Raw genomic sequence first — 14,657 nt, 5'->3', positions numbered from 1 at the left:
TCATTCCGCGGGCAATGACTGCCCAAGCCGTGCTGCGTCCACCAGGCAGGGGGCTCGGTCAACCACCAGGCAATTCCAGAGTGTGTCACAGGACTCCCTTCTACTCCTTTCTCTGGCCGTGCCCCACCAGTGACACTACGTCTGTCCAGCTCCCGCGGGCCTTCTCTTGGGAGGGCTTCGTGCTCACCTTCCTGACCCTATGTGGTATGCCTTTCTAGTAGGTGCAGCGAGGGGTCGCACCAAGATATGATCGCGACCGTCGGTCTTTGGCTGAGGATTAGTCGCCTCCACCAACTTGGGATCCGGTACCCTGTTCTGCCAACCCGTCACCCGCAATCTCCTGGGCCTTTGGGGTACCTTCTGCCTTCGGGTCACTGGGCCTCTCTTGGTGTTCAGTTCCTTTCTTCCTTTCCTTTCTGTTTCTGTCTTTTCTGCTGGCTCTGGCCTCACAGGCTAGGCCCGCCTCCGGAGCTGAGCTCCACAGAGGCCCTGCTCTGTCACTTCCTCTCTCAGACTGAACTGACTACTGGTCTAAGATGGTGCCCACCTCTTATACCTCCCTCTCTGTGTATGAGCCCATGTGACTTGCAACCAATGGGCTCCTGCCTATGCCCAGAAACCCAACCCCTATCTGCTCCTACATCACTGGGTTTTCCTCCCCCCCTCCACACTCCAGCCAGGGACAGATTCTGTCGTGCCTGCATTTCTGTCTAATGGGAGCACCGTTGAACTGTCCCTCGGAAATGGGGTGTGTGTGATGCATGCAGCTAAAAGAGCCCTGGTCCACACTCTATCCTTACCCGGGAGTGGGATATCACACCTCTGGTTTGAGGTGCAATACCCCTGTAGTGGCCGAACCCTCGGAGCGCTACATATGGGTACGTCCTGGTGATTTTGCGGGCACAGGCAATGTGTGCGCGCGGTTGCCGCTCGGTGTTCAGCGAACATGCCAGCTGACACGCGTCTCTCACTGCCAGGAGCAGTGCCCACACGGCTCCTGCCTGCTAACCCCCTAAATGCTGCAATCGATATCGCGAGGGCCCAATAGTTGCCATGAAGAAAAACGGGTCACCAGGCTATGGCAAGCTTGTTAGACCATGCTCAGAGCATTCTGTCTCCAAAAAATCGGAACAGAAAGCGATGATATGTGTCTGAAAGTGGTACCAATAAAAACGTCAATTCGTTCATCAAAAAAAATAAGCTCTCACATGACTATCGACAGAAATAACAGGATTTTTGGTTACTCACAGTAAAATTTGTTTCTCAGAGCCTTCATTGGGGGACACAGGAAACCATGGGTGTATGCTATCGCCACTAGGAGGTTGACACTATGCACAAAAAAAGTTAGCTCCTCCCCAGCAGTGTACACCCCACCAACCGGCTTTAAAAGGATTGTCCAATACTTATAAAAATATGCCAATGTGTTTTAATGATAAATAGAAGCTTCTTTCTAAATTACCTCCTGGTGCTGTTTCTGCCTGTGAGCGGTGCTATCGGTGGCCGCTCACAGGCAGCACATGACCCTCCGCTGACGTTACGTCAAGTGAGGAATGACTCAGCGCTGGGGTTTCTGCACCGCGCGCTTTCCCAATGAATGGGGACAGGGAGAGCGCGCGGTGGATGCCGGGTGTGACGTGGGGGGTAACCCCGCCCATAATCCAGCAGCTACCGGTGGAACGTGGAAGAGGGACCCTCGGCTGCAGCCTGGACTTGTCGTGACGTCAGAGGATGTCAGAGCCGGGGGTCACGTGCTGCCTGTGAGCAGCAACCGATAGCGCTGCTCACAGGCAGAAACAGCACCAGGATGTAATTAGAAAGAAGCTTCTATTTACCATTAAAACACATTGGCATATTTTTAAAAGTAGTGGACAACCCCTTTAAGTTAATCAGTTAGTGCACAAGCAGTAGGAGCAGCAACATTAAACAGAGAGAAACACCAAAAATTCAAACTGTACCAAAACAATAACAGTTAGTAAAGCTGTCAAAATAGGAGGGTGCTGTGTCCCCCTAATGAAGGATTCGAGAAACAGATTTTACGGTGAGTAACCAAAAATCCTGTTTTCTCTATCGCTTCATTGGGGGACATAGGAAACCATGGTATGTCCCAAAGCAGTCCATGGGGAGGGAAACAGCAGAAAACAACTCAACCACTGCCGCCTGCAGGATTCTCCTACTTAGGCTGATGTTTGCCGAAGCGTAGGTATGAGCCCTATAAAAATTGGCAAAAGTGTGGATAGAGGACCAAGTTTCCGCCTTGCAAAGCTGTAGGGTGGCTGCCCTATGATGAACCGCCCAGGAGGCACCCACCGCTCTGGTAGAGGGGGCCTTAATCCGGGGGGGAGGAATCCCGTTCTTACACAGATACGCCTCCAGGATTGCCGTCCGGATCCAGCGAGCAACTGTAGCCTTGGAAGCCAGGAGGCCTCTCCACACTCCCTCAGGTATAACAAAGAGGGAATCCGTCTTCCGGAAGGGAGCGGTCCTAGCCAGGTAAACCCGAACTGCTCTGACAAGGTCCAACCTATTCAGAGATGTTCCAGAGGATGAGACGGAGTTGGACAAAAGGAAGGGAGGACGATGTCCTCATTGAGGTGAAAGGTGAAGACCACCTTGGGGAGTAAAAAAGGCAACGGTCTCAAGACCAGCTTGTCTTGGTGGAGTATCAGAAAAGGGGCGTGACAGGAGAGAGCCGTTAGTTCCGACACGCGCCGCATAGAATTGATTGCCACCAGGAAAACCACCTTCCAAGAAAGAAGGGACAGACACAGAGGTTCAAAGGCGGAACTCCTCTAAGAACTTCCAGGACCAGGTTGAGGTCCCAAGGATCGACTGGCGTTCGGTACGGAGGGACCGCGTGAGCCACTCCCTGAAGAAAAGGTTTTACCTGAGAGAGAGAAAACAAGTTTTTCTGGAAAAGGATAGAAAGCGCAGAGACTTGGCCCTTCAAGAAACTGAGGGCAAGCCCCGCGTCAAGCCTGGCTTGAAGATAGGCCAAAATTGAAAGAAGAATCTCTTAGGCGCGGTGTGATTACGCTCACACCAACGGAAAAAAGGCCTTCCAGGTCTGGTAGTATACTCGAGACGATGAAGGCTTCTGAGCCCTGATCATCGTCTGAACTAGATGTTCTGAAAAACCCGACGCTCTTAATACCGCGGTTTCAACAGCCACGCTGTCAAATCGAGCAACTGAGAATTCCGGTGTCTGTTGGCCCTATATATTGTATGTTCTGATTTTTTTTTTGCACAAAGTTCAATAAACACATTGTTTTAAAAAAAAAAAAGAATTTCGGTGGAAGATTGGGCCCTGGGAAAGCAGATCTGGTCTGTCTGGAAGCTTCCAAGGAGCATCAGCGAGAAGATTGATGACTTCTGCGTACCAAGACCTCCTGGGCCAATCCGGAGCGATCAGGATGACCGGCACCCCCTCTGCTTTGATCTCCTTCAGCAGCGGGGGAAGGGGTGGGAACATATAAGGAAGTGCGAACTGTGACCAAGGTATTGCCAGCGTGTCAACTCCCACCGCGAGGGGGTTGCAAGACCTGGAGACTAACTGCCTTCCTGTTCAATCGGGACACCATGAGATCCACATCCAGAGTGTCCCATCTTAGACAAATCTGAAGGAAGACATCCTGATGTAGAGACCATTCCCCTGCCTTGAGACCCTCGCGACTGAGAAAATCGGCGGCCCAGTTCTCTACGCCGGGAATATGCACTGCGGAAAAGGATTTTGGAGACCTCAGCTAATGCCAAAGGACTCCGGGTACCTCCCCGGTGGTTGACGTATGCCACCGCCGTGGCATTGTCTGTCTGGATTTGGACTGGTAAGCCACTGAGAAGGTTCTGCCAGTGACGGAGGGACAGGAGAATCGCCCTGATCTCTAGGATGTTAATCGGCAGAGAGGACTCCTCCTAAGAACAATGTCCCTGGACTGTAAGCCAAGGAGGCTGGCATCCGTCTTGACCACCTGCCAGTGAAAGGGGAGAAAGGATAGACCCTGAAGAGTGAGGGGGGAAGACAGCCACCAATTCAGGGACGCCTTGACGTGGTGCGAGATCCGAATTGGACGGTCCAGAGAGAAAACAAATCTGTTCCACTGGGATAGGATGGTCTGTTGAAGCGGTCTGATGTGAAATTGCGCAAAGGGAATTGCCTCCGATGCCGCCACCATCATTCCCAGGACCACCATAACAGAGCAGAGAGAAGAAGGTCGAGGGACCTGAAGAGAGTAAATCCCACGCTGGAGGGCTGTCCTTTTCTCCTTGGAAAGAAAGACCCTGGCTTGAAGGGTGTTGAATGGAACGCCGAGGAAGACCAGATGCTGGGTAGGAACAAGACAAGAATTCTTCCTGTTGAGTAGCCAGCCGAGCCGATAACGAGTATCGAGAGCGATGGAAAGATTTTCCTGGGCGAGGGAGAAGGATGGAGCCTTGACGAGAATGTCGTTGAAATAGGAAATGACCACTAGGCCCCTGATTCGAAGAAGGGTCATTACCGCTGCCATTATCTTTGTGAAGATTCTGGATGCGGTAGAGAGGCCGAACAGCAGGGCGACAAACTGGAAGTGGTCTAAATAAAAATTGCCTGTTCTGCAGGTTCCTTAACAGAATCCTTAATGTTAAAGGTCTGGTTGACCACTGCAATAAGACTCTGAACTATGTCCCGCATGTTAGAGGCCTGGTCGGAATTTAAGTCAGAGTCAGGTTCGGTAACCGAATGAGAGTCCAACTCATCAGGTAAGTCGGGGAATGAGGACCGAGAAGAAGAACCTGCCCGCAGGGAAGGACAGGGAGGAGTGAGGGAGTGAGAGGAAGACCTGGAACTGTCTTCCTCCCTAGATCTCTTACGGGCAATTTTGGTAGGCTGATCCGGGGGTTCCTGTGATCCGCTGGAGGTGGCGGAAGCAGAGGTAGGTAATATGTCTAGCGCAGATACCAGGGTTTGAGATACCCTGGTAACATCTGCAACAGACTGGGACTGGGACACGGAGAACACTCACCTAGACGCAATGGGGGCCTCTTGGGTAGCGAGAGTGGGAGGATTGCTGCAGTCCTGACATAGGGAAGAAGTCTGACCTGAAGGGAGCCTGCATTTACATGAAGAACAAAGTGCTTTACCAGAGAGAGTAGTAGAAGTCGAAGGGCAAGAGCGCTCGCCTTTAGACTTAGACATGATAGAAGATACACTAACTGATGTCAGAGGTTAGGGGACAGGTAAAGATTTGCTGAGGAAGTGTCAGTCTGCAGCGTAGAGCTTACCCACAGAAGAAATTACAGGCTGGATCTTGCTTGAGAAAGTCCTGGGAGAGATCAGGGCGACCACAGGTCTCCAGGCGACCACTTTGTTCTGGGAGACCACAGGTGCACAGGGCGACAGCAGGCTACCATCAAATGGTGGTGTCAGGAAGACGCAGGAGGAAGAGGAGGGCCTACCGAAGTAAAAAGAGCATGCAGAGTCCACGCCACTGGGAGGGGGAGTGACTGAGGCCGGGAGGCAAGAAGCCCCAACAATGAGGCTGGACAGAGGGGCGTGGCTATAGCGGGCGGGAGAAAGGCCTGCATGATGAGGACAGTGTGGGGGCAGAGCTAACCGCCGCAACTAGGCCGCGGTGAAGCAGTAAAATCTGCACTACAATATTCCCTTCTGAATTTTGCACTGTGCCTCAAAAGTAGTTTCTGATTACATGTAGGGTATTGGTGCACTCAGGAGAAATTGCACAACAAACGGAGGTACATTTTTTCCTATTAGCCCTTATAGAAATTAAACATTTGGGGCTAAAACAACATTTTAGCGATAAAAATGTAATTATTCTTTCTTCATCACCAATCGTAAACATTTCTGTGAGGCACATGTGGTGGCAATATGCTAACCACACCCCTAGAATAATTTAATGAGAGGTGTAATGTCTAAAATGATGTCACTGATAGGGGGGGGGGGATCTGCTGTTCTGGCACCTCAGGGGCTCTGTCAATGTGACATGACACCCTGAAACCATTCCAGCAAAATTTGAACTTCAATATGACGCTCATTCCATTCTGAGTTTTGCACTGTGTTTCAAATGTAGTTTTCGACCACATATGGGGTATCGGCGTACTCAGGAGAAATTGTACAACAAAATGTATGGTCCATTTTCTCCTGTTACCCTTATGAAAATAAAAAAATTAGGGCTTAAAAACATTTTTTTGTGGGAAAAATAACATTTTTTATTTTCACGTCTACATATTCTGTGAAGCACCTGGGGGTTCAAGGTGTTCACCACATATCTATATAAATTCCGTAATGAGCCTACTTTCCAAAATGGGGTCACTTGTGGTGGGTTTCCACTGTTTAGGCACATCAGGGGCTTTCCAAACGCGCTCTCGATTCCAGTCATTTTTTGCATTTAAAAAGTCAAACGGTGCTCCTTCCCTTCTGAGCCCTGCCATGCGCCCAAACAGAAGTTTTCCACCACATATGGGGTACTGATGTACTCAGGAGAAATTGCACAACAAAAGTTTGAGGTCTATTTCTCCTGTTACCCTTGTGAAAATAAAAAAAATTTGGGCTAAAGTCAAATTTTTGTAAAAAAAAATAATAAAAATTTTTTTTTTCTTTCCACATTGCTTTCATTTCTATGAAACATACGAAAAGTTAAAGGGGTTGCCCATTACATGGACAACCCCTTCTTGATCTAAATGTTTGGCCCCAATATGATAAAAAACCCTATACTCACCTCCCATGCTGGCCCCATTCCAGCACTCTCGGTCCTGGGGCTCTCGTACAGTTGTCTTGCCACGTGACCCCGGCGCCCAATCAGCACTAGCGTCACTGTCCCTGCATTTATTCAAATCAAACATGAAGAGGAAGTCCAGGCTGCAGCTGATCTCTGAGTTCCTCTTCATGTTTGATTCAACAGGAGGTGGGGACAGTGACACCAGCGCTGTTTGGGCACCAGGGTCACGTGTCACAACAATAGCACGAGAGCCCAAGAGAGAGTGAGTGCCGATACCACAGGAACGGCGCCAGCATGGGAGGGGAGTATAAGCTTTTTTTTATTTTATCGGTGCCAAGTGTGGGGTATGACAAGGAGTTGTTTATAAATTTTGTTGGAAAAATAAGAAATTGCTGATCAACTTTTAACCCAACTTCCTAACATCAAAAAAATTATGCTGATGTAAAGTAGACATGTAGGAAATGTTATTTATTAAATATTTTGCATGACATGACTCTCTGGTTTAAGGGCATACGAATTAAAAGTTTGAAAATTGGGACATTTTTCAAAATTTTCACCAAATTTCAGATATTTTCACAAATAAACGCAAGTCATATCAAACAAATTTTACCACTATCGTGAAGTACAATACGTCACGAAAAAAATCTTAGAATATTTGAGATCTGTTGAAACGTTGCAGAGTTATAACCACAAAGTGACACTGGTCAGAATTGTAAAATTTGGCCTTGTCATGAAAAACAAGCTGGGGGGTGAAGGTGTTAAATAAACCCTAAGAATAGTGCCCATCCTCCACAAAGAGCTCCAGCATCCTAGCAGTGGGTCTCCCTACCTGTGCTGACTGGGACACCCAGGTCTCTGGGCTTCAGCAAGCCCACTATCAAGAAATTTCCCAACTATGGGTAAACCTTGATCACCCAGAAACATAGAATCATCAATGCAGTGGGGGGATGGTAGTAAGTGTACCTCTGGGTACGGAAGCAGATCACAAGGCCACTGGCGTCTGCTCATAAGAGAGGTCTGGTGGAGAGAAGTCGTGCTGCTCACTCCATTCCACCTTCCCCAAAATTTGTGTCCATTACTACTGTACCTAATAAACACTGGATATGCAATCTCAAATGTGACTGCAGTTTACAGTACAGATAAGTGCAAAGCCGGCAACACTGCTCTAACGTTATACATATTTGAAGAAAGGAGAGGGTCCTATCGTATCGAGGAGAGACCTCAGCACTGAGGAAGACAGAGGCATCAAACTCTTACTCAAAATGATGTAAATTTCTTGGGTGTTTTCATTGGGACACAGAAAACCATGGGTTTATGTTGCTGCATCCAGGAGGCTACCACTAAGAATTACACTTAGGGCTCATACCCATCACCGCTAAAAAAGAATAGGATGGATGTTGTTCCTAAAAAGTTGGACGAGTGTCATGTGATTTTCATGAGAGTACAATGCGATTTTTATCACCTAGATTCCGAATGACATGTGAATGCAATCTGTATGCGATGCAATTTTAACAGCTTTTACATAGAGAAATTCTCTGTCATTTAAAGATAGTTTTCAAAGGAAATATTCTTCTAAACATATATAGATTAATAAATAGATAAAAGATAGAAATAGGTGAGATATATAATCAGTGCTTTGGGTGTGTAGCTTACTGTACATGTATTTTAGTAATAAATAAATTTCAGAAAAAAATGGCTTGGGATCCCCTCAAATTTTATTAACCAGCAGAGGGAAAGCGGACCGCTGGGGGCTGATGTTTATTGCCTGGAAAGGTGGTAATGCCCATGGAGGTTCCCAGGCTATCAATATCTGCTCACAGCTGTTTACTTAGCCTTTACTGGTTATTAAAATATGGGACAATCCCCCTCCGTCCCCCCTTCAAAAAAAAAAAGATGTGGATTCCCTATTTTAACAACCAGCAAAGGCTAGGCAGACAGCTGTGGGCTGATATTAATAGGCTCGGATGGGGCCATGGATATTGGCCCCCTCCCAAACTAAAAACATCAGCTCTCAGCCGCCCCAGAAAAGGAGCATCCATAAGATACACCAATGCTGCCGCTTAGCCTCCACTCTTCCCACTTGCCCTAGTGCGGGGGCAAGTGGTATAATAGGGTTGGGGTTGATATCTGCTTTGTATTGGCAGCTGACATCAAGCCCAGGGGTTAGTAATGGAGATCAGTCTATATGATTCCCCCATTACTAACCTGAGTTAAATTGTAAAAAAAAAACACTCAGAATAAAGTCTTTTATTTGAAATGATGACACAGACTCCTTTATTGAAATAAAAAAGCAAACTTATACTCACCTGTCTGAAGATCAGATAATCCACTGAAGCCAATGTCACCTGAAAAAAAAACTAAAATAATAAACCACCATATTGCTCACCTGTCTGACGAGCCTTTATTGGGTGTGCTGTTATCTTCTACTCTTCTGGGACCCGTGGCCCCCAGCAGTCATGACACTTGGATCAGAGAGGTAATCTCCGCCTCCCACATTAGCAGAGTATCTGCGTGATCCTCCAGTAAGGCGGAGAAAAGGTTCAGAAGAGTTGTCTAAGTGCTCACATGCATGTTTTTTTTTCCAAATCTCGTCTTTCACAGTCTCACTCCTTCCACTAGTGTTAGTGCTTCAGTTCCTGCACAGGAGCACTTTTCGGTTCATCCCATCACGGACCTGAACTTTTGAACAAACTGACATGACTATGCCGCTTCAGGATGTTGTCTCTTTGTTCTTTGTAGCCATAGAACCCAGGGAATTTGTATGCTCAGTGGATATCCATAACGCTAATCTCCACATTCCTATTTTTTCAGCTCATCAAAAGTGCCTTTGTTTTGCAAGCCATCCCAGGGTGTTTGCAAAGGTCATGGCTGCAGTCATGCCCTCAGGGGAATCATTGTAGTACCCTACTTGGACAACATTCTTACCAAGGCTCCCTTTTACTTAGAGAATCTCGAGTTTGCTTATCACCCAGGACACAATTGCTTCGGTTGGTTTGTCAACTAATCAGTCTTTGATTCCTGTTCAACATCTTGTTTTTCTGAAGATACTGTTTGATACGGTCTAAGTGAAAGTATTCTTAATAGGGGACAAGATGTCTGCTCTTCAAACTGGTTTCTGTTCCCTCAGGCATCCCTCATTTACCCCCGTTTCTGCATGAGAATCCTGGGTAATATGATGGCGTCCATTGAGGTAATTTCCTTTGCTCAGTTCCATAGCAGAACCCTGCCGCTTGCCCTCTTCTTTCATCGGGACAAACCTGTCTATCTTGAATCACCCTGTCCCCCAAATCTATGCATCAGGCAATCACTGATCTGGTGGCAATACTCCTCATTCATACATTTCGCTTGCTCTCTTCTGATTCATTGGCAGATCGTGACGATAGATGCCAGTCTTCCTTATGGGTAGCGGTCTTCTAGAAGTACAATATTCAGGGGCACTGGTTGAATCACGAAACTTTCAACGTCTTTGGCCAGACCAGCTGTCAAGTTTAGCCATCCGGATCCAGTTCAGCAATACCACCGCTGTGGCACCAACCATAAATATGGAACGCAAAATCGTCAAGCTATGGCAGAGATCTCTCGGATTCTGGTTTCAGCAGCACAAAGAATTACTGCAATCTCATTAATCCACATACCCACAGTGGACCACTAAGTCATGAAGGGATATCCACAGGGAAGTGGTCTCTCCATCTAGATGTCTTCCTCCACATTTGTCTCCACTGGGAGACTTCAGAAGTCTGATACCATTTAGATTGAACCAAATTACTCAAAAGGATCAAGTCAAAGGGGTTCCTCTTATTCTCGTTGCCTTGGACTGGTGCAGAAGATCCTGGTATGCAGAATCAATCTTCCTGTCCTGCAGATGCTACATTAAGACTGCCAGATCGTCCAGACTTACTTTTATATGGTCCCATCTTACACACGTACTCATGGACACTCCCTTTAATGGTATGGCTGTTGAATCTTCAGTTTTCTTCGATCATCCTGACTATGATTAGAGTATGGATGTCTTCCTTGTCACATTGCTCTCTTTGTATTTGGAGGGTTTCTTTTTGGTTGGAGAGTATCCAACCTTGTCACCTTTATGCTCTTCTGTCTCCAGGGTCTTCTTGCAGCCGGGTCTTAAGTTAGGACTGTCTCTCAGATCCCTCATGAGACAGGATTCTGCACTGTTTACACCTTTTCATAATCATCTGGCTTTAGACTCCTAAACAGCTCTTTCCTTTCCTTCAAGGTGTGGCTCACATAGTCCCTTCTTTACTGGTCTTTCATGGATAAGCGGGATCTCATCCTGGTCCTTGACACCTTACAGACCTTTCCCTGCTGTTCCTCTCCTGGTAGGTTGCTTTACTGATAGCAATTACTTCCATTAGGTTAAGTGCACACGAAGCGTTTTTGATGCGTTTTCGCGGCAGTTTTCCCGCTGCAAAAACGCTTGTTATAAGGTCTTCCAGGTATAGCAATGCTAATCCGGATGTGCTGTGCACATGATGCGGAAACATCTGCTCCGGATTTGCATTGCGTTAAAAACCGCAGCATGACCATTTCTGGCGCGATCCCGCCCGCAAATTCGCAACCACTGACTTGCATTGAATCGCAACAAACCCGCAGGTATAATGTCTATACCTGTGGATTTGCTGCGTTTCAATTAAAGCCAATGGCCGCAAATTTGCGGCTGAAAAGTGGTGCGGGTGGTACCCGGGTCGGGAGAGGACTACTGCTCCTCTCATCCGATCGCCACTCCCGCTGTTAACAGAACAGCTGGGACAGGCGTTGAAGAGGGGAATGATTTCTGTAGGGAAAAAGAGACTTCCTGTTTCTTTAAAGACCAGAGAAAAGAGAATAATTAGCTGGGTAGGAAGTCAAAATGAGCAATTGTAAGTACACAGTGCTATATAATATGATGATTGTAATATATTAAGAGGATAAAAACTTTGATGGGAGTGCCTCTTTAAGTTGTGCTTATGAGCACTTGAGAAATCAAACACAACCTTAACATATTGTACCGAGCAAGATTTCTGCTTTATTATTACGCATCAAGTTTAAATACTATCACAAATAAAAAAAACTTCCCACCAATAGGCATTTAGGGGTATGAACAGAAATGTGAAAAATACTGTATTTTTCAGACTATAAGACGCACTTTTTTCCTCCAAAATTTTGGAGGAAAGTGGGGGGTGAGTCTTTTAGACCGAATGTATATGGACTATATATGGTGGCTGTGGGTGGTGTGGGGGAGAAACAGTGGTGGTTGAGCGGGCACAGCAGGCAGAAGCCGTCTGCTGCAGCCTACACTGTGCCCGCTACTAAATATTATGAATATTCACTGCTCTCCACGCCCATAGGGGTGGGGAGCACTGAATATTAATTTTCCTTAATAGCGCATACTGTAGCCACAGTGCGGCTCCTGCAGCAGACGGCGGTCAGTGTGCCCGCTATTAAAGACCATGAATATTCTCTACAACCCACTCCCATGGGTTGTAGTGAATATGCATGAACTTTAATAGTGGGCACACCGACCGCCGGCTGCTGCAGGAGCCGCACTGCGGCTACAGTGTGCGTGCTATTGAAGATCATGAATATTCACTACAACCCATGGGAGTGAGTTGCAGAGAATATTCATGGACTTTAATATCGGGAACGCTGACCACCGGCTGCTGCAGGAGCCACGCTGCGGTACAGTGTGAGCGCTATTAGAGATAATGAATGGTCACTGCTCCTCACTCACACAGTCCAGGTGTAGGGAGCAGTGACTCTTCCGGCACAGCATCACACAGTGTGAGGGCACATGGCATCATCGCTATGCGCGGCTCACACTGAGATCAGTGCTGGCTGCAGAGGAGGACACAGCGCTGGAACACTGGGAAGAAAGGTGAGTAGAACTAGTGTGTGCAGCATGGGATCAGGGGTGTCTAGAATGCCAGGAAGAAGGAAGAGGGGGGCCATACATAACATGAAGAAGGATGAGGGGGGCCATACATGCCAGGAAGAAGGATGAGGGGGGCTATACATGCCAGGAAGAAGAAGGATGGGGGGGGGCATACATGCCAGGAAAAAGAAGGATGAGGGGGGCCATACATGCCAGGAAGAAGAAGGATGAGGGGGGCCATACATGCCAGGAAGAAGGATGAGGGGGGCCATACAGGCCAGGAAGAAGGATGAGGGGAGCCATACATGCCAGGAAGAAAAAGGATGAGGGGGGCCATACATGCCATGAAGAAGGATGAGGGAGGCCATACATGTCAGGAAGAAGGATGAGGGGGGCCATACATTCCAGGAAGAAGAAGGATAAGGGGGGCCATACATGCCAGGAAGAAGGATGAGGGGGGGCCACATGCCAGGAAGGATAAGGGGGACCATACATGCCAGGAAGAAGGATTAGGGGGACCATACACACCAGGAAGGGGGATAAGGGTAGCCATGCATACCAGGGTGAGGGATGAGAGATGAAGGGTGTCATGTATACCAGGATGAGGGGTGCCATGCATACAATGAAGAGGGATGAGAGATGAGGGGAGCCATGCATACCAGGATGAGGGGTGCCATGCAAACCAGGAAGAGGGATGAGAGATGAGGAGAGCCATGCATACCAGGATGGTGGATTGGGGTGCCATGCATACCAGGATGGTGGATTGGGGTGCCATGCAAACCAGGATGGTGGATTGGGGCGCCATGCATACCAGGATGGTGGATTGGGGCGCCATGCATACCAGGATGGTGGATTGGGGTGCCATGCACACCAGGATGGGGGCCACGTATAACAGGAAGGAAGGGCCATATATACTAGGATGGAGGATAACAACAGAATTGGCGGACATTGCCCCTATACCAGTGTCAGCAGCAGACCCCCTCCCCCATAACAGTGCATCATGACCACATTTTTTGCCTACAATTTTTTTCTATTTTCCTCCTCTAAAATCTAGGTGCGTCATATGGTTTGGTGCATCTTATAGTCCGAAAAATACGGTACTCTGCCCAGCAGTGTTATCTGATCACAATGAAACTGGAGGTGTGAGACTAGATGGAGTATGTTCTCTCACAAAATAAAGGTTTAATTTTAAAGGGGTTACCTTAAAAATCAGCTGAAAAAGAAATCTATAACCTGCTTACTTATATAAAAAAAATATTGCATATGAACTAGGTATCAAACATCTTGCATCAGGGTCAAAAATGTATTGTACTTGTACTGTAAGTAATCATTGCAATTGCATAAAGTAGGAAAGTTTCACATTTTAAAGTACAGCAATTCCTGATGACCCTACTCATATATACTGCACTGACATTGGCTGCTGATTTTCAGGGCAAAATCCACCAGAAAATGCTATGTCTTAGAGCTGAATGTGTGTCTAACAGCTATCTAGCTTACTTTTAAAATATTTCATATTTGATTTGATAAAAAAAGAAAAAAAATCTCAAACATTAGAAAGAACTTACATAATTAATCTGGATTAACAATTAAGCTGAATTCTTCCAAAGGCAGCGAGTTATCACAAAATGGTTTCGAGGTACCAATTATAGATTCAGTTACTCTCCCAGGTTTCATTGACAGTGAAGATGAAAAAACACTTTTGGCTCTTGCGGATCTTAGTGAACTGAACGAAGAAGAAATGCCTGATGATAAATTAACTTGGCCATTAGTGAATATATAGTCAAGCTTGGGTATAGCCTGGGTTAGTTTTCTATAAAGACTTTCAAAATCCAGATTTGCTCTGAAAGTAAACGGGAATATAAAAGAGAAATTTCTCCAGCTCAGACTGTATCTTCTATACACGTGTTTATTGCGGCTTCCATAGTTTCTCATATCAACGTCCATCAGGCTTTGAGAGGTTATGGGCCTACTTGGGTTCGTGGCCTTGTCAATCATATCGCAGTTTGCTTTGGCATTTTCTTTTTCAAACCTCTGCAAAACAGAAAACCCAGAAAAGATCAGTCTATTGGTAGCGGCAA

The 14,657-nt window shown here is 46.9% G+C and overlaps 1 protein-coding gene across 3 annotated transcripts in view; it reads right to left on the bottom strand.

Annotated features, from left to right (window-relative positions):
* The window catches only part of LOC141149631 (uncharacterized), a 54,063-nt gene that overhangs the window by 16,544 nt on the left and 22,862 nt on the right, over window positions 1-14,657 (bottom strand). For 2 of the 3 annotated variants that reach the window (XR_012245937.1, XM_073636908.1), the window contains exon 4: window positions 14,145-14,610. The exons of the other annotated variant lie outside the window; for it this stretch is intronic. Coding sequence is in view for 1 of the 2 variants with exons in the window: in XM_073636908.1 (XP_073493009.1) it covers window positions 14,149-14,610 (462 nt within the window). In the remaining variant the exon portion in view is untranslated. The remainder of the gene's footprint in view (window positions 1-14,144; window positions 14,611-14,657) is intronic. 3 annotated transcript variants of the gene reach the window in all.

This window comes from Phyllobates terribilis, unplaced genomic scaffold, assembly GCF_046119375.1.
Source record: "Phyllobates terribilis strain yellow unplaced genomic scaffold, ASM4611937v1 Scaffold_1__5_contigs__length_1240528914, whole genome shotgun sequence".
Classification (NCBI taxonomy): Eukaryota; Metazoa; Chordata; class Amphibia; order Anura; family Dendrobatidae; genus Phyllobates; species Phyllobates terribilis.
The sequence above is the reverse complement of the archived record's forward strand: the minus strand, read 5'-3'. Positions and strand labels throughout refer to the sequence as shown.